The 25594-nt window shown below is 35.5% G+C and overlaps 1 protein-coding gene across 3 annotated transcripts in view; it reads right to left on the bottom strand.

Annotated features, from left to right (window-relative positions):
• Positions 1-25594, bottom strand: part of STXBP5 (syntaxin binding protein 5) — a 160739-nt gene that overhangs the window by 120926 nt on the left and 14219 nt on the right. For all 3 annotated transcript variants that reach the window (XM_039230882.1, XM_039230881.1, XM_039230883.1), the window contains exons 3-4: positions 12476-12557; positions 8778-8878 (exon numbers count right to left, since the gene is read on the bottom strand). In XM_039230882.1, the coding sequence (XP_039086813.1) occupies positions 8778-8878; positions 12476-12557 (183 nt within the window). The remainder of the gene's footprint in view (positions 1-8777; positions 8879-12475; positions 12558-25594) is intronic.

A 25594-nucleotide genomic window follows, 5' to 3' on the forward strand; every position in this document is an offset into this window, starting at 1 on the left:
CTCTCTTAATCATCCTTCCTTTTTCATCCAAGACAGTACTTGCCTGAAGCAGGTACTGTTAGACCTCTGGCTGGCAGCTTCCTTTCATTTTGTACTGTCTCTTTCAGGCCAAGCTGGCAATATTCTGCTATAGAATTTTCTCAAACTGTGCATCTTAAAGCATTCTAGACATTCTCTGGTGTGATTAAAAAGATATGAAATCTCTTAAAAGAGCCCTTTGTGTGACTAAATACTTGGACCTTTAGTCTTTAGGAAATTTTTAATAAAAAGCTATACAGCCACACCTTCATATTTTTTCTCTATAACATACTGAGAAACAATTTTTTTGCCAACTGGATCAGGGTAAGATTTCTCAAATCCTCAAGTCTTCATTCCTTTAATAATTCTTCCTTCAATTTATTTTTCTCCTCTTGCATTTTACTATAAAGCAGCAAGAACACATCAGGTGGCACCTTCAACCCTTTCCTTGGAAATCTCTTTAGGTAAATGTCCAAGTTAATCACTTACACTTTATGCAGGAGACACTTCTGTTAAGCTTCCCACCACTAAATAACAAGGAATCAGTTCATCCAGTTTCCAAAAACATGTTCCCCTCTCCCTTCCAAATCCTCACTGGCAGTAGTCTACAAGTCTAGAGCCCTACAGCCTACTCAAAGAAATTCAGACCTTTCTATCACATTCCTCAAATTTTTTCAACCTTTATTCACTGCCTAGTTCCAAAGTAATTTACGCATTTTTAGGTATTTGTTACAGCGGCATCTCACTTCTAGGTACCAAAGTTTTTTATTGCTATGTAACAAATTACCACAAAATTAACACCTAAGAAAAATACTCATTTATTCTCTCTGTTTCTATAGGTCAGAAGCCCAGATACTGCATGCATGACTCAGAGCCTCTACTCAGTCTCAGAAGGCTGAAACGTAAACATCAGCCAGGAGGAGTTCCTGTGTCCTCTTGTAGAGGTTCTGGGAAGAATCTGCTCTGAAGCTCTACCAGGCTGCTAGTAGAAATCAGTCTCATGTGGTCGCAGGACTCACTAGTCCTTGCACTGAATCCCTCTCATACCTTGAACCTTTTGCCAGGAAGAATCTAGTTCCTTAAAAGGATTACTGGATTAAATCAGGTAACCTGAGAATAGCTGCCCAATCATGAGGTCAATTAACTGGGACCTCAATTACATCTACAAAAAGCCTTCACTTAGATTAGTGTTTGTACGAATAACTAGGAGTTGGTGTGTGGACACTAGGGAGCAGAAATCTTGGGACCCATCTTAAAATTCTGTCTAGGAACTATTGGGTTATGGAATTTGTGAATACTGCAAAAAAATTTTCTAAAGCGATTAACACTTAACACTCCCACCAGCAAAATATACAAGGTTCCAGGCCAACATTTTAGCCACTCTGATGGATGTGTAGTGATAATCTGGTTGTAGTTTTAGCCTGCATTGTCCTGATGACTGACTTTTGTCTCTTTTTAAAATGAGTCAGTGTATCTTTTTTTTTAAGTTGAAAGACTGAATTAGTTATTCTATCATAGGTTTTTAACATAAACTTCTAAAATGGCATTCGTTCGTATTATGTCATATTTATTATATGTCTGGGCTCTGATGTAAGCTATTTGAGCACTTAATTCATCTTTCTTATCCCAATACCTAGCATAATCCCTGGCATATAGAATGCATCCAATGTTCAGTGACCTGAACATAATTTACCTACTAAAATGTATTCTTTTCATTTCCAAATTTAAAGTACTGTTCCCACTCTATATTCCTCCTACACCAATCAATAATGGTACCGAAGCCAACCCTTTTTAGCAATCTAAGACATAGTTTGTTTGAGCCAGTACTGCATTAATACAGTTAGAGGAATAACATGTGCCCCAACTTTACCAACCATTAATCTACCTAGTTTTCTTGCCCTAAACATAAAAAATAAACTTTTTTCATTCATTATTTTGTCCTTATTATTTTTCACAAGCTTTAGGTCATTTTGCCCATTAGAAGAGATAAATTACTCTTATATTTACCTTTGATTACCACTCCTTCCCTATAATCTTTTTATACCTAAATACATTATAAGGCCCTTGTGTAACTAGACCAGTCTCTTTGGATGTCTCTCCCAACTTCTTTGTCAGAATTTCTTAGTTATGGATAATTTTCTTCTAGGAAGCTATCCAACATTTCCTGGCCATCTTTCCTTTTACAGTCTCAAAGTCATCAAATCACAATCATCTTCCCTCTAAACACTGACAGTTTCCTTTTTTCTTTCTAAATTTTGTCTCAGAACGTAGTTCCCTAATAACTCCCAAGGTGACTCATCACTTCCACAGAATTCCAAGCAATTCTCTTTCTGAATTAGAATTAGGTCCAGAATAGCAGACCCTCTGTCAGGGTTCCAAACAGCCTGCATTTCATTCCATTCCTGTGTTCTAGTCCTCAATTTCATCACATAAAATCACTCTCATTTCTAATGCTTGTACACTTTTCCTTAAGCTACTTAAAAGAAAAATATTTTACCAACATGATACAATTAATACAAAAACTATAATTCTAGATTTCTAATTTGTTCCAATATTATGATGATTTTTTTCTCATTCAGTATGTGCAATGAATTAATTCAAAATCTTTGGAAGACCTGTACAGATATTTTGAGGGCTGGTATCTAGCCAAATATTCTTTTACAGCTATGCCCTGTTCATGTTACTGAGCAAATTACAAGCCTCATAAATATGCAAAGCACAACATTAAGTAATATTTTAATTAAGAGTATAATGGGATAAATGGGTTTTTGTTTCTACAATAATTTATTTTTGCTACTAAGAAAACCTAATGCTACAGCAGCAGTCATTTCCCAAAGTACCTTACAGGCATCAAGTCTTCTACTGTGGTGCTAGTATCTGAATACATGACTCCATCTGTCAACTATTTTTTTCTTGCCGACTTTAAACATTGATAATTGTTAGGAGGAAATTTTTTATTAATGTATTCCACAGAATATTGCATTTTCCTAACCATTAGAGTGCATGCATGCTTATTTTAATCTCTAAACCAGTACTTGTATCTAATATCAAACGAATAGATATAAATGTATTAGAATAAAAGAAAAATATACCTTAAAAGAAATACATTAATTTCAGTATTAAAGACTCAGCTATTTAGGTGCCTAACATAATTATGGGAAAAAATTCTATTTTATGAAATTTCACTTGGGAAAATTTTTGACTCCAGAGAATATATAACATTTACATGAAAGTGTTTTATGAACACAGAATTACAGATAATTATTAGAGATATAATTATTAGACAATAGAAGGTTCTAAATAGGAAACCTCAGATACATAATTTAGTCTTGAGTTTTAAAATGTTTTATATATCTTTACTTAAGAACTGTTCTAACATGGTTGAGAATACTGATCATAGTAATTCAAGGTGATAAAAACACTAGCAGACCAGATCGCTATAGTTGCTTATAAATCCATGAATTCCTCCCAATTAAACTTCCTTAAAAAATTAAATTAAAAAAACAGAGAAGTTAAATGGCACATACTCTAATTAAAACAAAAAAACCTACCAGACAGTAAGGCAATTCTCATTTTCCACCAAAGCCAAAGAACCTCTCCATTACACGTAAAAAGCCATGTAGAGCCAATATCATCAGCTCTAATGATTTTCCAATGTCTATTAGCTGTTTCTATAAAGACTGTCTACTCTAGTACAGCTGATACAGATACATCAAGTTACAAAATTATTACTTTAAGTAAATCCAATACCTTTAAAAATAAAAACAACTATATAGGTGATTTGTAAGGTACTGTTCCAGTGCTTTATACATATTACTTATTTTATATGTATTAATTTTATAATATGCACCTTGGGGCTTTTGTGAGACAATAATTATCAATTTCACAGATAACAAAACTCATACAGTTAATACGTGACTAAGCTATGCACTAAGATTCTACATAGGCAGTGTGGCCCCAAGTCTGAACTCTTAACCAGTATGGTACAATGCTTTTCAATGATAGAGAAAATCATATCTGAAGCTAAGTAACCAATTATGGTAAGAACTAAACTTGACAGCATAAGTGGGTTGCTAACCAAGAAGAAGATTTATAAGTTTATGTTATTCCCCAACTCAAAATCATTTACGGGAGTTGAGACACGTATTTATTTAGTATGAAAAGATGTCATTTTACTGGGCCCACCTGGGAAGCTAAGCTTGTCTTAACTTTGACCAAGATCCTAATGGCAAAGCCCAAGTCTGTCTTGTGCACAAATGCATGCTCACTAGCTAGCATTAAGCTGGCACATAACAGGTATTCTATAATTACCTGGAGAATAAACTGGGTAAGAGGAAGTTGTTTTGACATATGAGAGAAAAGAAATGATAAAGGATTACATGAATCAAAGAGGAAAATTTTCTGCAAATCATTAAACCAACACACAAAGCAGTAAGATAACCTGCCCAATTTCATACAGTTAAAACCAAGACTTGAGACTCTCAATTTCTTAATTTTTTTCTTCCAATACCAAAAAAGTGAAATTCTATCCAAATACCCACTTTACATAGTTGTACAAGATGTGAATGTACTTAACACTACTGAACTGTACACTCAAATGGTTGTGACAATAACTTTTATGTGTATTTTAGCACAATTTTTAAGTCAAAACTAGAAAAATCCGTATTGTGAAAAAATACAATTTAAATCACTACATACAGTTTCCGTTACATTCAGATTTCTACTACATTAAGAAAATTTACCTATAAAAAAGACAATATTATGAAAAATACTTTTTATATTATTTAACAATTGTTCAAAATGTGATGAAATAGCTATTTTCACATTTTTCTACTTTTCCTAGTCTCAGAAGTAAAAATGCAAATAGTATAACAATGAAATGGAGTAATTTAACTATTAAGTTAGACCAAATCCACTGTGAAATAAGGAGAAAACTAACTAGGTTACTGGTTATTGTACTTTGATGTCAACAATAAAAATAAGCACTCTGGTAGTCATTACAAATATTCACAAGATTTCCTGCTTTTTAAAATTCCTGGTGATATGAGTGAAATGAGAGATGGCCATAAATGTTGTAAAGACTAGATGTGCCTCAGCCAGGTTCTGGAATAGTCATAACAAAAAGGAACAGAGTTTCAGCAAAACCACAAAGGATGTATAGCGTACAAATGAATTGTTGCTGTATTAAGTCATTAGGATTTGAGTTATTAAGATTATCGCATAACTCAGACTATCCTGATTGACACAGATATAAAAACTGAATGTAAAGCAGTTATATTTAAAAAAAAAAAAAAAAAAAAGATTCTTACAGCTGGGGAGGACTGGCAGGAAGTGGCAAGATTCTGTCCCTTCCCTTCCCTAGAGACAGGTGCTCTACCAGAAAGTTTCCATCCGGTACAGATTACAGTCCTGAAAGGCAGCTCAGGCTGAGAGGCAGCTAAGTCTTGCCACCAAAGGCAGGTGCTTAGAACTGGAGGAGGCTTCTTTGTGCCTTCCTCCCCCAACCTGTAGCCAAGTACGGAGGAAAATGAGGCTCCTCCCAATCGCGGTCTCTCTCCCTCCTGTCCCTTGAAGAAATCTGAACTTTAGTTTTGAGAGAATAAAAGTAGCTGTATCCATGAGACACCAGGCCCATTCCTTAACATTTTAGGCCCAACGGCTGCCATACAAGTCTGTAGCTATCCTGGAGGATCTCATCCTAAGGAGATAATCAAGGAATGAGTATTGCCCTAATGAAGTCCAAGGCGAAGGTGAACTGAACAGGACCAACTAACTTCTGCTCAACTGGTTGAGCTCTATTACAAAACTCAAAACTGGGAACTCTATCAGTTTATTTCATTTGTAACTTTTAGGACCACTGCATACAACTGTACAGAATATGCCCTGCATAATAGCACCCAACGAAGGAGGGTAGGGGGTTCTCTGTGAGGCTGCATTCACCAAGAAGACAGGTTCCTTGTTTGTACTTCACATAAAGGTGTCTTCTGCTTCTCAAGGTTGTGCCTAGAGGCACCTTATAGACTAACTTGCCATTCTTTACCCACTTTTACCAGAATTTCTTGGAGACCATCCTTAGAAGTACTATTGAGGAAACTTACTTCATACCTGATAATCACAGGACTGAGACTATTCTGGGACTTCTTGAACTTTGGGCTTTTTTGCATGATGATATACCATAATAACCTACCGTATATGTTTTTGAATTTGGACCCTATACTGCTACATTCCTGTGTCCCAGTGAGAAATATGGACAGGCCACCGGCCTCTGAGGTTATTTCTTCTATTGGAATTCTGCTTCCTGGCAGCATCATTCCAGTGGGTGGTAGATCACAACACTACATGGACCATATAATACCATTTTAATGTGCTAGAGTCTAGCTTCCTAACTTTGACACTACTGATAGGCTGGACTAGTTAAACACTGTTATGAGGGACTGATCGCTTTGTCACTGTAACTTATTTGGCAGCATCCCTCGCCTTTATCTAGCAGAGGCAGTAGCACTGTTCACTCCTCCCTCTTCCAACTGTGACACAACAGGTCTATACACATTGTTGAATGCCTTCTGGGGGGTAAAATCACACCAGGATGACAACTACTCGGCTGGACCTGACTTCCATTTCCAACAGGTGCTACGACACTCACAGGATGTGTACCAGCACTAAGATGCCTATCACTATCTCCACCTGCTTGATGGCATCTGAAGCTGATGCAGGGCTTCCTCTGAGATCCAGGTGGCAAGGAGAATAAGGAATTCTACCTGGCAAGTTGAGGCTGGCCCTATTCCTAGCAGGTAGAAAAGAACTGAACCTTAACTTTTTGCTTGCTTTTCCTGCCCTATGTCACCCCTCTCTCCTTCCATTAACTCCTTCTTCACTTCTGCCCCTCTCCTAGAAGAACCAGAACCATGATTCCAAGTTACTTAGATGATCTAACTTACCAAGCAAGATGTAGCCCAATAGCAAATTTTGCTACTGATCCCTGCCAGCTCTGGTCTCTGTCCACCACACAGTGTAGACATGTCTTGGTGTTGGCTAAAGAAATCTGAACTGCTATATTCTCACCAGCCTTTTAGCTTGCCTACTTTGGAGGGCCACTGTGGGCAAAAACCCAGACTTAACAAACTGACATATTTATATAACCTGCTTTATCAAAGCAGGAATGGTCTGATCCTTAGATATACTGGGCAGTCTGATGCCTAGCTTTCACAGAAGACAGAGCCTAAAGACACTAACCTCACTGCATTCAGATACTATATAAACCCAGATTTCTTAATTTTGGCACATATACATATATACTCACATCTGCTCAGGCTTATAAGCACGTGCGTGAGCACACACGTTTTTATATATACATCAAAAAATAGATCTCGTAAGCAATGAAGGGTGCCTATATTTTTTTTACTCTTATCTCAGGCCAAAGTAAATTCTATATGAATTAAAGATTAAGCATAAAAATCCAACTTTAAGAGCATTATAAGAAAACATGGGAGGAGCTCCTGGGTGGCTCAGTTGCTTAAGTTTCTGACTCTCAATTTCAGCTCAGGTCATGATCTCACAGTTCATGGAATTGAGCCCCATGTTGGGGTCTGCACTGACAGCATGAAGCCTGCTTGGGATTCTCTCTCTCCCTGCCCCTCCCCCACTCACCCATGCATCCTATCTCTCTCTCTCTCTCTGAAACGAAATAAATAAACATTAGAAAAAGAAAATATGGGAGAAAGTTTAATCAAATTAGGTGGAAAAGGTCTTTCTAATGTACAGTAGAATATTAATCGGCCATAAAAAAAGAATAAAATCTTCCCACTTGCAACAACACGGATAGATCTAGAAGGTAAAATGCTAAGTAAAATATATCAGAGAACGACAAATGCCATAGGATTTTACTTACACATGGAATTTAAGAAACAAATGAACAAAAGACAAAAAAAACAGACACTTAACTATAGAGAACTGATGGTTACCAGAGGTGAGACGAGTGAGGGAATGGGTAAGATAGGTGAAAGAGGATTAAAAGTACACATGATGAGCACTGAATAATGTACATAATTGCTGAATCACCACATTGTACACCAAAAGTTAATATAACACTGTGTGCTTATTATACTGGAATTAAGAAAGAAAAAAAAAAGGTTTTACTACTAATCATAGCACAAAACTCGCAGGTCTTAGATGAGATTTCTGTGACCAAGCTATGAATTTACCTTACAGATAGACTTGCATAAATGGATGAAGACATATATGTAACATAACATCACAACAGAGCAGAGGAAATGAACAGCTGACCAAAAGGGATGTAAATGTCCACTGATAAAGACAGACTAAATTAGGATTCTTCCATACGATGGAATTATCATGCTGCTGTGAAAATAACAAAGGAAGGCTGGCCTGTGTCCAATATGAAACAATCAGATATACTGTTGAGTGAATACAAATTATAGAAGGAATAGGTAACGCCTTCCCTTTTGTGCAAAGAAAAAAAAAGGTGGGGGGGGGGCTATATACAGAGATCTTTGCCTATATACACACACTAAGTATTTCAAGAAGGACACAGAACAAATTTATGTGGTGTCTCTAGAGAGGACAATGGGTCTGGAAGGGAAGGAAATTTGCTTTGACGTATATCCTTTGACGCTCTTGAATTACTTTTCAGACTGTGCATAAGGTCTATTACAAAAAAATATCGAAGAACAGAATTCAAAGAAAATATTTCAAAATAGAATAACAAATATCTTAAATGTAGGACAACAAACAATTCTTACCTTTCTCTGCAAAATTTAAGTGAGTGTAATATGGCAGGTCTCTTCTGACGTAAATTCCATAAATGTAAGGTGTCATCAGCCAAGGCACTCACAAGAGCTCCCTTAAAAATAAAGTGTAATATATTTTACACAGAATACATTTTACAAACACTAAAGCTACTAAAGAGCTGCCCAAAAAATCTTCCCAGATTTCAAAACTTTCTGCCAATAGGTTTAGTTCTGAGAAATATCTGCCTCACCCAAATTCTAAACAGCAGGTGTAAAAGAGTGTGTTACATGTATATCTATGTATAAGAAATGTTCTAACTTCTTCAATAATTTAAAGTACGATTTAGTATCTTATAAACTACAAGTACACTAGAATCTAGTTGGATATTAAGGTTGATAACTAGCTATATAAAATTAGAGGTCAGACTACATGGGTGACATGACCACTACTGTACATTTTCCTTGGGCAAAAGAAAAATACAATAATATGAAGTAACTTTCCCATTTTACTTGACTTAAGACAAATTCTTCTGAATGTACTATGCCTAGATCCTAATTCTACTACTAGAGTGATACAGAACAGAAAGATAGCATTTAGGACACTCTAACTTTAATATTCAAAGGTTTGAACAATCAACTAATTTAGGTAGATACTATTAAATCCTATTAACTATGGAGCTGAAAATCTCTGGCCCTATGCGAGAATCATACAGGAAGCTCAGTCTCATCCATGACCTGACAAACCAGAATTTTCAGAGCAAGGACCTACACAGGTGTATTTTTAAAAATCTTCAGAGGTGATTCTGATGTGTGAACAGGATTAAGAATCTCTAGACTAAGGCTGATTTATTAAGACATGTGCATGTTTTCCTCAAGAGTCAGATATTTTTCGTCTATACTGAATTTTTAAAATGTTAATATGAAGAATTTATGTTAATTTCAAAATGGATTTGCAGTTCTAATCATCTAGGTTATTATGAGAAATCTTAAAATCTTTTAAACCAAGAGTTTCTCTTTATCAAAGAGGATTAAAATAGCTCTAAAGACAAAATTTACATTAAATCATCTTTCCAAGTTCTTTCCCTTTTTGAAATTCTATGGAGGCTTCTCTATTGTGTAATTCCTACTGCTACATGACTATGAGTAAGCAGAAATAAAGTCTACATACTCTCCCTTTCGCTAGAAAGCATCCTCTTATCTGTATCACTTTGAACGGGTGCCTAGCGGCTCAGTTGGGTGAGTATCCGACTCTTGATTTCAGCTCAGGTCACGATCCCAGGGTCATAGGATCAAGCCCCACGTCAGATACCACACTGGGCATAGAGCTGCTTGGGATTCTCTCTCTCTTTCTGTCCCTCTCTCCTACTCACGCTCTCTCTTCCTCTCTCTCTAAAAAGAAAGATAAATAAAAAATATAAAAAATACATCACTTTGAAGCAGTGAAACTCAAAGAATTCAGAGTATCAAAGATATGTACTCTTCATTCTTATTTCCACCATAGTTTCACAGCATGTCAACTTCTCTCTCATGCTGTCCACACTGTTTTGAAATTTCAGGGAAGAAGAGATGTAGAGTCAAACTGGCAGTAACAGCTGACTACCTCCTCTGATGGCTCCTTTACCTATACATAGTTTACTAAAAACAAAAGCAAATAGCTGCTCCCAATGGTCAGATTTCCATAGCCAACCTCATTTAAATATTCATATTTTGATAAGCCTTTTTAAAACAGTAACATCACTTTTAAGTACTCAAAAAGTAACAATGAAGCATGTAAAATAAAAGGTCATATCCAAGAACTCTATGATGACTCCTATTAAAAAGAATTCTGTAATATGAATGGCAACATAAACTACTTAAGATTTCTAAAATGTAGGTGTATAGGTAATATGCAATATATTATTTACATTGGTTCATGCACAGCTTCTGTTTGTAATGTTTATTTTGAAAGAGAGAGAATGCAAGTGAGCAGCAGAGGAGCAGAGAGACAGGGAGAGAGAGAATCTCAAGCTAGCTCTGCACGGTCAGCACAGAACCCAACACGGGGCTCAAACCCACAAACTGTGAGATCATGACCTGAGCCGAAATTAAGATACTAAAGTGACTGAGTCATCCAGGTGCCCTGGTTCACGTACAGCTTTAAGAAATAATCTTAACACAAGTATAAAGATGGAGAACAGGTTAATGGTTGCCAGGGATTAGGGACTAAGAACAGGAGGGGACACAATTATAAAACGGTAGCCTGGGGAATTTCTTTATGATGACGAAACTGATCTGCATCCTGTTGATGGTGGTCACTGCACAAATCTGTATGTGTCATAAAATTGCACAAAACTACACATACACACAGGAGTGCATGTAGAAACCTGGAGGTGAAATCTAAATAAGGTCTATAGCTAATAATAGTATATGGATGTTATTTTTCTGGTTTGACATCTTACTATTGTTATACATAATGTTACACTTAGGGGGAGCTGGAGGGAGTAGACACAGGACCTCTTTATTTGGAAACTAACTGCTAGTAGAAGTATTTCATAACAAACACTTTTTAAAAGTATGAAAATAATCTTGAGTCCTCATAAACGGGTTTCACAACTTTCTATATTGTGATTTCTTCTGTATTTTAACACTTTACAATGCCTATTACACAATTCTATGCAGAATACTGAAGTTTTTAAATAACATTGATCCTGAAAAGCCTACACAATTGCATATTAATCTTCTGATACAAATAAAAACATTTTACATAAGGTCAGAGGTATCAAGCGTTGTTTTTTTCCTTTCACATATATTTAAGAATTTATTCCATGGAACCTAAGGACATGAGGCCAAAAAGAAGGTCCACAGACTATCACCACATCTAAAGATAGAAGTCTTTTCTGGAGTAATGTATTTTATGACCAGGTCTTCCTGCCCATCACTGCATACAGTAAACATCTATTCTCAGAGTCGCTCATGTTTTTAATTTCTCAACTTTTTATTTTCCTTTTTTTTTTTTTAATTCCAGTTAGTTAACATACAGCATATATTAGTTTTAGGTGTACAACATAGTGACTCAACAATTCTATATATCTCTAGGTGCTCATCAGGACAAGTGCCCTCCTTAATCCCCATCACCTATCCCACCCATCCCTCCTCCACATCCCTCTCCCCTCTGATAAATCAGTCTGTTCTCTATAATTAGGTGTGTATTTCTTGATTTGTCTCTTTCTATTCCTTTTGCTCATTTGTTTCTTTATGCTCCACCAAAAAGAAAGGCATCATCAATTACTTGAACCAATAAGTGCAAAACAAGAATTTTGGACAATAACCAGTCTCTAATGGATTTTTGTTTCTAGGTTATATTTCAAACAATTCATTAGAGAAGTACATTGTGTTATTTACAATAAGTTCAATCTCTAAAAAAAGTTTTAGTATAGATTTTAATGTTACATAACTTTCAATATCCATGAAATAAAATTTAAATGCAGCACTTTATACCAAAAAAGATTTACCTTATTCCATTCTATTTGCAACACCGTTTTGAGAAACATCTTGCATTATTTATGTAACTTCCCCTGACAATGCCTTTAAAGTGAACTGCTATTAGCTCTGATCTACAAGAAATTCACTTTTGTACAAATATTTAAATATGAATGCATGCAAGAAATCTGAAACACCAGATGTGCCCCTATTTCATATAGAAGTAGGACGGATTAAAGCAATTCACTAACCTCATTAATCAGGAACTGAAGCTGGATTACTGCAGCTCCACTGTCATGTTGACAATAACATTCTACTCCTGGACGACCAAAGCTGTCATTAATTTCGTTAAGGAGTCTATAGTATGTGTGGGCTTTTTATAGCTATTGCTAAGTTATGTAATAGACTAACATTCTAATGACCTGATATTCAATACAGGCTTTTTACTGAGATTGAGATTCAGAATTACATTTATTACACATCAATCTAATCAACTAGCTTCTGCTCTTAATCAGAAGACTCAGAGATTACAGGCTAAAAGAAATTTACTATTCCTTCTAGAAAATAAAAGAACTATCAAAATAAAAATATACAGAACATAAAATACATTTAATACACTTTACTCTGGCCCAGTTTTTTTCTCCCCCTTAAGATAAAAAGAGAAAAGATAGTTGATCTGCAGCACATTCAATTTTGCCCAAGACAGCAAACAAATCTGAAAAGCACAGACATGTCATTTTAGAATAATGCTTTTGGAGCCAATTCTTTTAGGCACTGTTCATTCCCGTAGTGTTATTTTTTAACAGTGTAAATTAATATAACCACATAACTGTTTGTAACTGTGGCATGATGTTATATCACCAATGAATGAATCAATTTTTTACAATAGGCTTGATTACAAAATATGCAAACATATTAATTTCCCTATAATAACAATAAACACACGTTTTCTGTGTCAGGCATTATACTAAGTATGCTATACATATTAACTCATTTAATCCTCATAATCTATGAAGAATATATAGTTTCTCCCCTATAAACAGATAAGAAACGGAAGCACTAAGAAATAAAGTACCTTGTAAGTCACACAACTAGAAAGCAGCAGAGAAGAGATATGAATAAACATTCTGGCTCCAGAGTCTATACTCCTATATGAAGATATGCTAAGAACAAAATAAAAACACAAACATTCATACAACTTACTATGTGCCAAGCATTTTTACATGCTTTTTATTTTCATAAACCTGAAATAGGAAATTAGCCATTTTAACATGCTGCTATACTAATCTACTTTTCACTAGTTAAATATTAACTGAAAATAAAAACTTACACCTAAAACTAAATGTGATGGGATTTAATACAATTGTAGCCCTCTTTATACAAGGCCATATTCAGGTGTATAGATTGTTTTCTAGATTAATATATGCCCTAGGGTTCTTCTTAAGTAAAAGTAATCACACACTAAAGGTTAAATTCTTATTTTCTATGCACTTTTTTCCTTCTGATTTCTAAAAGCTTTCTAGGTGATATTTATTTTCCAGGGATGTTTTCATTTTATTGCCAGCAATTAGCTGCTCTATTATTTCATAAACTAATAATCATGCATGTTTAGCCTATAGTATCCTACTCTTTAAACATCTTTAAACTTTTATCATCACCATCATCATCATCATCATCAGTATTAACAGTACTATTTTCACTACACCAATTGCCCAAAAGCATCTACAGGAAGCTAGATTTCAATTGCTACTACTGGCACTTGGTAGTAACAAATGACACTTGGTTGGCTAAAGAAAGAAATACCTACATCTCTGTTCATCCATTTCTTTTGTCAGGATGACAGCATAGACTCTGCCTTTTTAGCTAGTAGAGTGAGTCTAATTCTAATCCATACAGCTAAATTATTCTTTCTGGCACCAATTAGCATATTCTGAAATTCTCATTTTACATGGAGTAAAACTTCTCATCTAATCAGATGAGAAGTTAATTTAAAACGTGAGCTATTACAAAAAAATCATAAAAAATCTATTTACCTATCATTTTTCAGAAATCATATATAATTTTGCAAATCTTGTGATATTATCCAAACACTCCTATATTTTTTTAAAAAAATTAACGTTTAGTGTTTATTTTTGAGAGACAGGGCATGAGCAGGGGGAGGGGCAGAGAGAGAGGGAGTCACAGAATCTGAAGCAGGCCTCAGGCTCTGAGCTGTCAGTACAGAGCCTGACACAGGGCTCAAACCCACGAATTATGTGATCATGACCTGAGCTGAAGTCAGGCACTCAACTGACTGAGCCATCCAGGGACTCCGAAAGAATTCTTTAAGTTAATACTAGAGTTCAGAATTATTTTTCTTAAATAAAACACAGCTATAAATACCCTGGTATAAGATTTGTAGTTTAATATTTTAAATGGACTTTAAAGATACTGGCAATGCATTCTAAGTGCAGCATCCACATAGAATCTATTTCTTTTCTGATCATTTACCATTACCTTATACACACAGCATCAGAGAAATTTTAAGTGACTAACCTTCATGAAGTCCAACCCTTTGAGGCCTCAGTCAGTTAAACAGCGTGCTCCTGACTTCAGCTCAGGTCATGTTCTCACAGTCTATGGGATTGAGCCCTGCACCGGGCTCTACACTGATAGTGTGGAGTCAGCTTCAGATTCTCTCTCTTGCTCTCTCTCTCTCTCTCTCTCTCTGGCCCCTTCCCTGCTTGTGTTCTCTCTCTCAAATAAATTAAAACAAAACAACAAAAAAAAAACACCTCCATTTGCATTCACATTTCATCAGTTTATATATTCTTAAGGTGAACCAATTACTTGATTATAACATCAAATATAACAGGCACAAACAGATGTGGGAATACACAAAACTGATTCTTGGTTAAGTACAGTGTAAGCAAATAACTGGTCTGAAAACTTCAGCATGCTGTGAGCATCAATCAATATTTTATTCATACAGACTGGAAAGTATATGTAAGTCCAGGAAGTTAGTACATGGTAGTCAGGAATGGTTTGCTCTTACTCTATGTATGGCACTATTCCAGAAAAACTGTACTTTTTTATGATATTAATATTAATATAGTCACTCATCACTAAGATGATAAATATGCTTTAATAAAGAAAAACCACTTGCTTTCTACTAAGTTTCAGGCTCTGTTTCTTAAATACATAATTGTACTTAATCCTTACAGTAACTCTGAAAGGTGATTATTATCCATATTTTACAAATGATAATTCTGAGGCTCAGAGAAGTGAGTTTTCTCAAGGTTACTACTGATGTATTCCCTTTTTCCTTTGGATAAGGTAGTTCTATGCTGCAGCCAGCCCTGAAGAATCCTGATACTACAAAAGCCCCATGTGTTGGGGGAAAAAATCCTAAGTCATTACTCCACTGTAACAAAAAGTTTAAAATAAAATTCTAAGGAATGAATGCAAATTACTTCTATATCATCAAAAAGTTTTAGTTTGAAAGAACATAAGTTCCAAAGCAAGTAGCTCTCAATCCTGGCAGTGTGTCAGAATTCCAGCTCCACTGCAAACTGCCTAACCCAAATTGCCTGACAAGTAGCCTAGTTCGGTATCCTGTTTGGTTTTGTTGTTGTTGATGTGCCACAGGAACATCTGAGGCACCGTGAGAATTATTAAGACATCTACTTTCAAGTCGGTTCATATGCTGACTCCACCAGTACTTGCTGTGACCTGAGGAGAATTATTACAACTCTCCACTTTCTTATCTATAAAACGCAGATACCTATCTAGTCTAGCTTGCAGAACTATGATAAGAATTAAAACCACTGAGAGCGTACTCCTCAAATGGTAGCCTTTATCATTATTTAACCAGTATATTCACTATTTTAACAAGAATTAAAGATACCTTATAGTGGACACACCATAATATAAGAAAAAAACAACTCTGACTATATTAGATCACTAAACAGCATTCATAGATGCAAATATTCATACCTATAATTATAATGGTGTCTGCTCCTTTCTATATGTATCAATCAATTATAAGACAAAGCCAAACTATAAGGCTACACTGTGTATTTCTTGGTGTCAATATAGCTTACCTTTTAATTCTGAACTCCAGTGTACTCTTTTTAAAATGGTCCTATCTTCCTATCATAGATACCTTTAGTGTCTTTTTTTTTTTTTAAACTGCTTACCTATCTAGAGCTAGGGTATCTACCTAATCCAACTGTCACCTTTGTCTCTGTATTAAACCAATTCATGTAAATGGGCCATGACACAGGCCACAAACAGCGTGCACAACTACTTATAGGTTTTGTCCAAACAAAAACCATCATAATTCCTGAGTAAGAGCTGCAGAAGACAAGACTACAACGGACTGAAATCAAAGTCTTTGAACTTAGATATGAACCTCTAAGTAAGCAACAGGGAGAAAAGAAATACTTAAGGAAAAAAATAACATGATGAAACTAGCAATTACTGAAGAATAATCAAGAAGAGGTATGTAGACAGATAAGCAGAAACAAAGACCAAAACCAGTTAAACCTTTTATATTATATACCAAATTCAAATTCAAAATACACATTCATTCAATTGTCTAAATGGGTTTTTTTGTTTTGTATTTTGGAACAGGAGGAAGAAAGGAAGAATTAGGAAGCCTTTACATACATCAATATCATCAAAGTAGTTAAGATTTATTAAACACTTAGTATACATGAAGTATCATATATGTATTAGCTTACAAGAGTACCTCTACTATAGGCTCTGTTGTTTACAAAAGAGGAAACTGAGGTAAAACAAGGTTAAATAACTTGCCCAAGGCCATACAGCTAGTTGGTAAAGAAGCTGGGGTTTGAACCCAGGCAGTCTAACTCCAGTACACACAAACATATAAGCATACGAATATTTATATATAAATCACCAAGCCTTCATTCAGCAAAAAAAAAAGAGCCAATTTTCACATGTTAAAATTCTCCATTTTGACCTTAGTCAGTACTTTCTAACTGTTTAGTTTTACTTTCCAACTTATCTTTTAACTCAGGCAAAGGACCCAGTGGGCAAAACATCCCATGATGGAACCTAAACTACCCCTCAAGCAACAGGGACTGTCCCAACACCAGCAAGATCTCACAGAATTGACCCTGAGACAATGATCGATCTTTTACTGCCCATGTGCATGTACCCACTGAGTTTTGTCCCACATTTTCCTGAAGTATTTTAAGCACAATGAAGACAGTCTAAGACTCTAGCCTGCTCTATTGCCAGTGGTGGCCTCACGGAAATAGGTTCCTTTCCTGTTTCACCACTGCTTGTCTCTCTACTTTGATTTTGTCAGCAGAGAGTGGCTAGACCTGGTCTGTCTGGGACCCACAACAGCCAGGTGCCCTTGTATCCACGGGCCTCGGTTAGAATGTAAACATCACTTCCTGACTTGCTTTTAGTCATTTTAAAACCAAAGAATGAAAACAGAATGAACATTTATAACATTTTGCATCTGAGTACAAAATAAACCCAGACTGGTCTAAAACTATAAAACTAGACCAAACGGAACTTTTAGTAGCAAGGTAAACATAAAACCAATTACGCAAAAGCAATACACCAATCAAAAATTTTTTCCAGGGACACCTGCGTGGCTCATTCCCTTAAGCCTCCGACTCTTGATTTCGGCTCAAGTCATGATCTCACTGTCCTGGGATCAAGCCTTAGTGTGGGGATCCGCACGGACAGCATGGAGCTTTGGAGCTTGCTTGGGATTCTGTCTCTCCCTATCTCTATGCCTATCCCCAGCTCATGTACTTTCTCCCTCTCTCAAAATATTAAACATTAAAAAATATCTTTTTCAGATTCATTCCTCATGTTAGTTCATGGTAACAAATACCTACTAATTTTAATACTAGAGTACCATAGCCAAGCAGAATAAGCAAAAGTTGAGTTCTCTATTCTAATTATGGTTGAAATTTTGAGACTGCCTCCCTATAAATGTTTTCATGTATAAAATGATCAGCCTACAAGCATTTTGGAGACTTCAGCTATGTGACAGGAATTGTTCTTAGCAAATTAAGCAAGATATTAAAATGAGTAAACAACCCTATCCTTCAAAAGCCCACAGAATCAAAGACTGTATTAGCAGAATAAAGGACAAAAATCACATGATCATCTCAGTGGACACAGAAAACATCTTTGACAAAATCCAACCCCCTTCCAAGATAAAACACTCAAGGAAAAGGAAACCTCCTCAGCCTGACAAAGGGCATGTATGAAAAACCCATAACTCAGGTCATACTTAATGCTAAAAGATTAAAATGTATATTTTCCTATTAAGCTCAGGAAAAAGCTAGAATATCCATTCTTACGATTTCCATTCAACATATGCAGGATATTCAGGCTCAGGGGGAAAACAGACAAGGAAAAGAAAAGTGTCCAGATTGGAAAAAGAAAACGTAAGCTAAAATTATTCTATTCATAGAAGATATGATTTTGTATATGGAAAATTCTAAGAAACTCACTACAAAAAAAATTGAACAAATAAAGGTTGTTCAATTGGTTTGGGCAAGGTTGCACAACATAAGTTTGCACAACACAAGATCAGTATACAAAAATCAATCGTACTTCTATACATTGGCAATAAATCTGAAAAGTGAAATGAAAACAATTCCATTTACAATATCACAAAGAATAAAATAGGACAAATTGACTCAACGAAATGCAAGACTTGTATACTGAAAGCTACAAAACATTGTTCAAACAAGAACTAAGAAAAAAAAAAATCCCATATTCATGGAGCAGAATACTCACCAAAATGATCTATAAAATGAACACAATAGCAGAATCCTAGCTATTTGCAGATATTGACAAGCTGACCCTACAATGAGATTAAAATTAATGTGGAAAGGGACCCAGAATAGCCAAAACAATCTTTAGAAAGAAGAACAAGGTTGGAAGACTCACATTTTCCCAATTTCAAAACATAATACAATATTACAGTAATCAAAAAAGTGTGGTATTGGTATAATTAGTTACTGTATGGCTAGATCAATAGAATGAACTGAGAATCTAGAAATAGATATTTATGGTTAATTGATTTGAGAAGGATGTCAAGACAACTCAATAGAAAACGAATACTTTTTAACAAATGGTCTTAGGACAACTGGAGATCCACAAGAAAAAGAATGAATTTGGACCCCTATCTTACACTACATAAAAAATATTAGCTGAAAATGGAGACCTAAAAGAATTAACACTATAAAACACTTAAAAGAAAACATACCTCTTTGTGAACTCAGATAAGGTTGTGGTTTCTTAGATATAACACCAAAAGCATAAACCACAAAGGAAAAAATAGATAAACCGGACTTCATCAACACTGAAAACATTTTGTTTCAAAAGACACCATCAAGACAGTGAACAAAGAAATCCACAGAAAAGGAGAATAAATCACATATTTGATTAAAGATTTAATATCCAGAATATAAAGGGCTTTTACAACTAAATAATCAAAAAAAAATCAAATTTAAAAATAGAGAAGGGAGTGACTGAGTGACTCAGTATGCTGAACATCCAGCTCTTAGTTTCAGCTCAGGTGATGACCTCATAGTCTGTGGAGTCAGGCCCCGTGTTGGGCTCTGCACTGACACTGCACAACCTGCTTGGGATTCTCATTTTCCCTCTCTCTCTCTTTCTGCCAGTCTCCTGAAAATGTTCTCTTTGCTCAAAATAAACATTTTAAAAAATAAATAAAAATGGAGAAAGGATATGAATAGACATTTCTCAAAAGACATACAAATAGCCAAAATATATATAAAAAGATGCTCAATATCATTAGTCATTTGAGAAATGCAAATCAAAGCCACAATAAAATATTACTCCACCTCCTCTAGTATGATTATAAAAGACAACATCAAGGGTTTGGGAGGATGTGGAGAAATGAGAACCCTCGATTACTGTTTTTAAGACTACTGTAAAATGGTACAGCCAACTTTGGAAAATAATTGGCAATTCCTTGACGTTAAACACAGAGTTACCATATGACTCAGCAATTCCACTCCTTCCGGAATATAAAGAAGAGAGATGAAAATATACATAGATATAAAACTTCTGCAAATGTTTACAGCATCATTCCTAATAGCCAAAAAAGAGGAAAATCCAAGTGTCCATCAACTGATTACTAGACAAATAATAGGCAGTGTATTTATGCTATGAAAGATTCAGCCATAAAAAGAAATGAACCCCTAATACATGCTACAATATGGATAAGCCTCAAAAACGTTATGCTAAGTAAAAGAAGCCAAACATAAAAGACTACATCTTATATGATTCTATTTACATTAAATGTCCAGAATAAATCCATAGAAATACAGAATAGATGAGTGGTTGTGAACAGGATTGGGTGAAGAGGGTAAGGCAGAGCAATTGATACTAGGTGGGGGTTTTATACTGGGTTAAGAAAATGTTCTGAAGGTAAGAAATGCTAATGGTTGCATAAGACAGTGGATATAATGAGAAGTCCTAAACCATATACTTTAAAAAGGTGAATTATATGGTATGTATACCATACAAAAAAAAATGGTATGGTATAAAAAAAGAATTAGCTTGTTTGAACAATAAATGAACAACAAATAGCCAAAAACAAAAGACTGAATTTAAGGCAGAAAATGGTTGCAATTATTAATGAAGTAAGTTAAAACATTATATTCTTAAATATAATTTTTAAAATCCCTTTTATCTAGGATTTAAAAATATCTTTCACAAACAATGAATGAATTTCACTACTCAGCAACCTAACTGAAATGCAGCATAGAAAGAGGAAAAAGAAAATCACACTACAGTTCAGCATTTTTGCAATTAAGCTCCTTATTTCCTTCTGTCCTGCACTCAATTTTTAAACATTTTTATTTCATTCAAGTTTAAATACAGGAAGTATTTAACAGATGAGAAACAACAAGAAGACCCTTTATAAAGGGTCTTTTAAAATTCCATGAATCTGTAAGTTCAGCCTATTCCTTTTACCTTCCGATCATGTTAGGCTGATATCACCATCACTGTAATAGTTTCTCTTAGTTTAGTCTTCCTTCTACTAAGATTTCTACTGTGCTGTCAGCAAAGTTGAATAAAAAAACAGTCAAAGAAGCAGACAATGGGACAGCAGCCAGTGGTGAAGTTCTGAGAGGACAGCTCCTAGGCAAGTTTTCATGGCTCTCACTACTGCTATGTATTATGCACACATTTTGACAGCCTCTACTTTTCAAAGAATGTGAAAATACCAATACTGGTATATACTTAGTAAATTATTAAGATCTTTTAAGATCATATATCTTCTCAGAGAGTCTGTTCATCAATTCCTGTCAATGAAGAAAAAAAAAAAAAGGCAAAGAAAGTATTGGCATTATTCCAACCTCTACAAGAGTGACACATTCAATTTTCCACCCTAGGACTGGAAGATTGGAATACATATAAAATGATGGAAAACAACTGTAGAACTTTGACATCCTGTGCAGCTTCTGAAAATACATTTATATTCTGAAAAGTTTAAGGATGAGAATACAGAAAATTAAACTTTTCATGAACCCTTAAGTGACTAATAAATTATCCTACAGTATTATATATTTAATTATACAATGTTGTGTGAAAGTAATTTCCGTTGAACCTATATTCTGCTAACAAACCAAAAAAGTCTTTGAAGGGTAAACTGTTCCTCCCTGCCACAGTAAAATAAAGTAAACCCAAGAGGATATTTTAATCCATCAAAAACCCCAGTGATTTCCCACCAGCTTCTGTTACCACTTCATTTAGTCCATTCTTGTACTTTCAGCAGAGTAATTCACACCTCTAGTAGGCCTTCAAGGTGTTGCTACTCTCAACTGGCTTAGTATTCTGAATAAAAGCTCAGTGGATGATTTTTATTTTTAATAGCTTAAGTCTTGAAGAAACTAAACCATAATGTGATTATAACAAAGTTAAAAATCTAAACACCACCATAATGTAGTCAATGAATATTGATGAAAGCATTCTAAAGATGAAGAGAAGGAACTTTAACATCAGACCAACTCTAACATTTAGTGTAAAAATAAACAACAATCATTTAGCAGCTGAGAGATTTTATTCCACACTGTTATGAGGAATAAGTGAAAGTCACCAGATAAAAGCAGTACATCATACATTTATCCTATCAAAAAATGGAAATATGGCAAATGATCTGTGATAAATAAGGCAACCTATGTGTGTTGCAGTTTTCCCGTCAGTGTGTGCTTCACCTGCCTCCTCCACCTGATCAGGGTGATGATCACCTGTAAGACTAATTTTTTCAACTTTCTACTGAGATTACATGGCCTTTTTTTTATTGCTAGTCCTCATGTCCAGTGATACCAGGCTAGGATGGGGAAACAATGTAATTCAACCCTGCAACTCCAGTCTGCACTGCCTTCATAAATATTTCCTACCAGCTGCATAGCTCTGTCTCCAAAGGCAATGGTATAGAAAAGTGTCAGCTTACACACACTGCCCTGAACATGTTTCTAATCTACTGTCTGCCTCACTAAGAATACCGCTATCCTAACTGTCAAACATTTGGCCAGTCTTTCTCAATTCTGGCTCTACATAGTAAGTATCCAGAGATTTCACATAGACAAGTATAGATATCAAGCCCCATACCAGACCCACTCAATGAGAATAGCTACAGCAGAAATCCAATTATACATTTGAGCATTGTTTATTTTTTCAGTTCCACAAAACATTCTAATGTATAGCCATAGTTGGGGGAAAAAAACTGGAAAACTCTATGAGCATAAATATAATTAAGCATTATCTTCCATAAAAATAAATTTATATATGAATGATTCAATAATTTCTCAGACTCCCTTTCTTCAAATGCAATAGTCATGAATCTTCCTGTCGATTAAGCATCCAACTTCAGCTCAGGTCATGATCTCATGGTTCGTGGGTTCGAGCCCCGCGTCGGGCTCTGTGCTGACAGCTAGCTCAGAACCTGAAGCCTGTTTCAGATTCTGTATCTTCCTCTCTCTCTGACCCTCCCCTGTTTATACTGTCTCTCTCTCTCAGAAATAAAAAAAATAAAAATAAAATTTTGAATCTCCTTAATATCTGATAAGTATATTTTCTAGACTTCTAATAATTTGCTCCTATAACTGAACTAGCTTCTAATCAACTTGATAGGAATATGGTCAAAGCAAGAACTTAGTAAATCTTTACCAAAGTTTAACACAGTGAAGAACATTTCATTTTGATTTTTTTAGAACTATTAATATATTTGCAATACAAACAAAACCTTTGTCAAATAACAGTTTTTCACACTGCTATAGTAAAGTACCCCTATTCTATAGTTTCACCTACTTGACAAACATCAAATTTAAACCCTCTTTTAGAAGATCATGTATTTTTTCACCCATAAATATTAATACAGACTTTCAGTTTCTCGTCCAGCACGTAAGAAATTTGCAATCTGCCATTCCATCCTAACAACAAGGAAAATGCTGAACAGACTAAAAGTCAACAACTCTTCTGAGATCCATAAGACAGGTGAGGTCACAGGGCAAATTGCTGCCCCCAAAACTGCAAAGACAGACAGGCCAATACCATGAATTGTAACTCACCAAAATGAGCCGACCAGTAAGATACCTCCACAGCAAAAAAAGGCCCTGGGTAGGAAAGTCCAAACAATAATCAATGAATTGCTAGGGGCTTAAAGTAGGCAAGTCTGAGAGTCACAACTCCATAGGCACCCAGTCACTTCCCAGTGAAGGAGGGGCAGGGAATCCTTATACTTTCGTGAGTTTTACCTCAAAGAGCTCCGCCAGGTTTCCACAGCAAATATCTGAGAAAAATCCCCTCCTGCTTCCAGCAATTGGTGGGGAAAAGCAACCATTTTTAAATACACTGGAGCATTCTGTTCTTCATGAGATCTGCCCTCCAAAGACACTAACCAGAAGCCTAAATTGCTAGGGGTTTATCAGAACAGTGCTAGCAACAATAGCCAAATTATGGAGAGAGCCCAAATGTTCATAGACTGATGAATGGATAAAGATGATGTGGGGGGCGCTTGGGCGGCTCAGTTGGTTAAGCGTCCAGCTTTGGCCCAGTTTATGATCTCACCTTCGAGTTTGAGCCCCTCATCAGGCTCTCTGCTATCAGCACAGAATCTGCTTCAGACCTTCTCTCCCCTCCCCTTTCTGCCCCTTCTCCACTCATGTGCTTTCTCTATCTCTCGCCCCCCCCCAAAAAAAATTCGAAATCATTAAAAAAAAAAAGATGTGGTGTGTGTGTGTTTGTGTATATATATATATATATATATGCACACACATATAGGTGCGCACACACACACACACACACACACAATGGATCACTTGGCGATCAAAATGATGAAATTTTGCCATTTGCAACAATGTGGATGGAACCAGAATATATTATGCTAAGTGAAATAAGTCAGTTAGAAAAAGACCAATATCATACGATTTCACTCATAGGAATTTAAGAAACACAACAGATAAACATAGGGGAGGGGAAGGGAAGGAAAAATAATATAAAAACAGAGAGGGAGGCAAACCATAAAAGACTCTTAAATACAGAGAACAAACTGAGGGTTGTTGGAGGGGAAGTGGGTGGAGGAATGGGCTAAGTGGGTGATGGGTATAAAGGAGGGCACTTGTTGGGATGAGTACTGGGTGTTATATGTAAGTGATGAATCACTGGATTCTGCTCCTGAAACTCAATACTCCACTGTATGTTAACTAACTTGAATTTAAATTTTTAAAAAAATTAAAAAAAAAAAAAAAGAGCTGAAATGACCTGATGGAAGGGAAATACCCACTCGAACCCGAATTAGCCATCCTAATTCACCTCAGGGGAAAGAGGGCTGACTGAGAATCACTTGCAAAGTTCACAGTCCAGAAGCACAGGCTTACTAAAAGACTAAGACCTACACACCTTACCACCAAAAAATGAATCTAGATATAGACCTCACACTCTTCACAAAAATCAAGTCAAGATCATAGACCTAAATGCAAAACTTTAAAACTCCCAGAAGATAACATATGAGAAAACTTAGATGATCCTGGGTAGGACGATGACTTTTTAGGTACAACACCAAAAGCACCATCCATGAAAAAATAATCGATAAGCTGAACTTCTTTAAAATTAAAAACTTGTGCTCTGTAAAATACAAGGTCAAGGCAATTAGAACATAAGCCATAAACTTGGGGAAAATTCTTGCAAAAGACATTATCCAAAATATAAAAGGACTGTTATCCAAAATATACAAAGAATTCTTAAAAACTCAACAATAAGAAAATGAAAACCCAATTAAAAAATGGGCTAAAGACCTTAATAGTCACCTCACACAAAGACATACAGATAAAAATAAGTATATAAAAAGATGC

This window comes from Hyaena hyaena, unplaced genomic scaffold (assembly GCF_003009895.1).
Source record: "Hyaena hyaena isolate Hyena2069 unplaced genomic scaffold, ASM300989v1 scaffold_52, whole genome shotgun sequence".
NCBI classification, from domain to species: domain Eukaryota; kingdom Metazoa; phylum Chordata; class Mammalia; order Carnivora; family Hyaenidae; genus Hyaena; species Hyaena hyaena.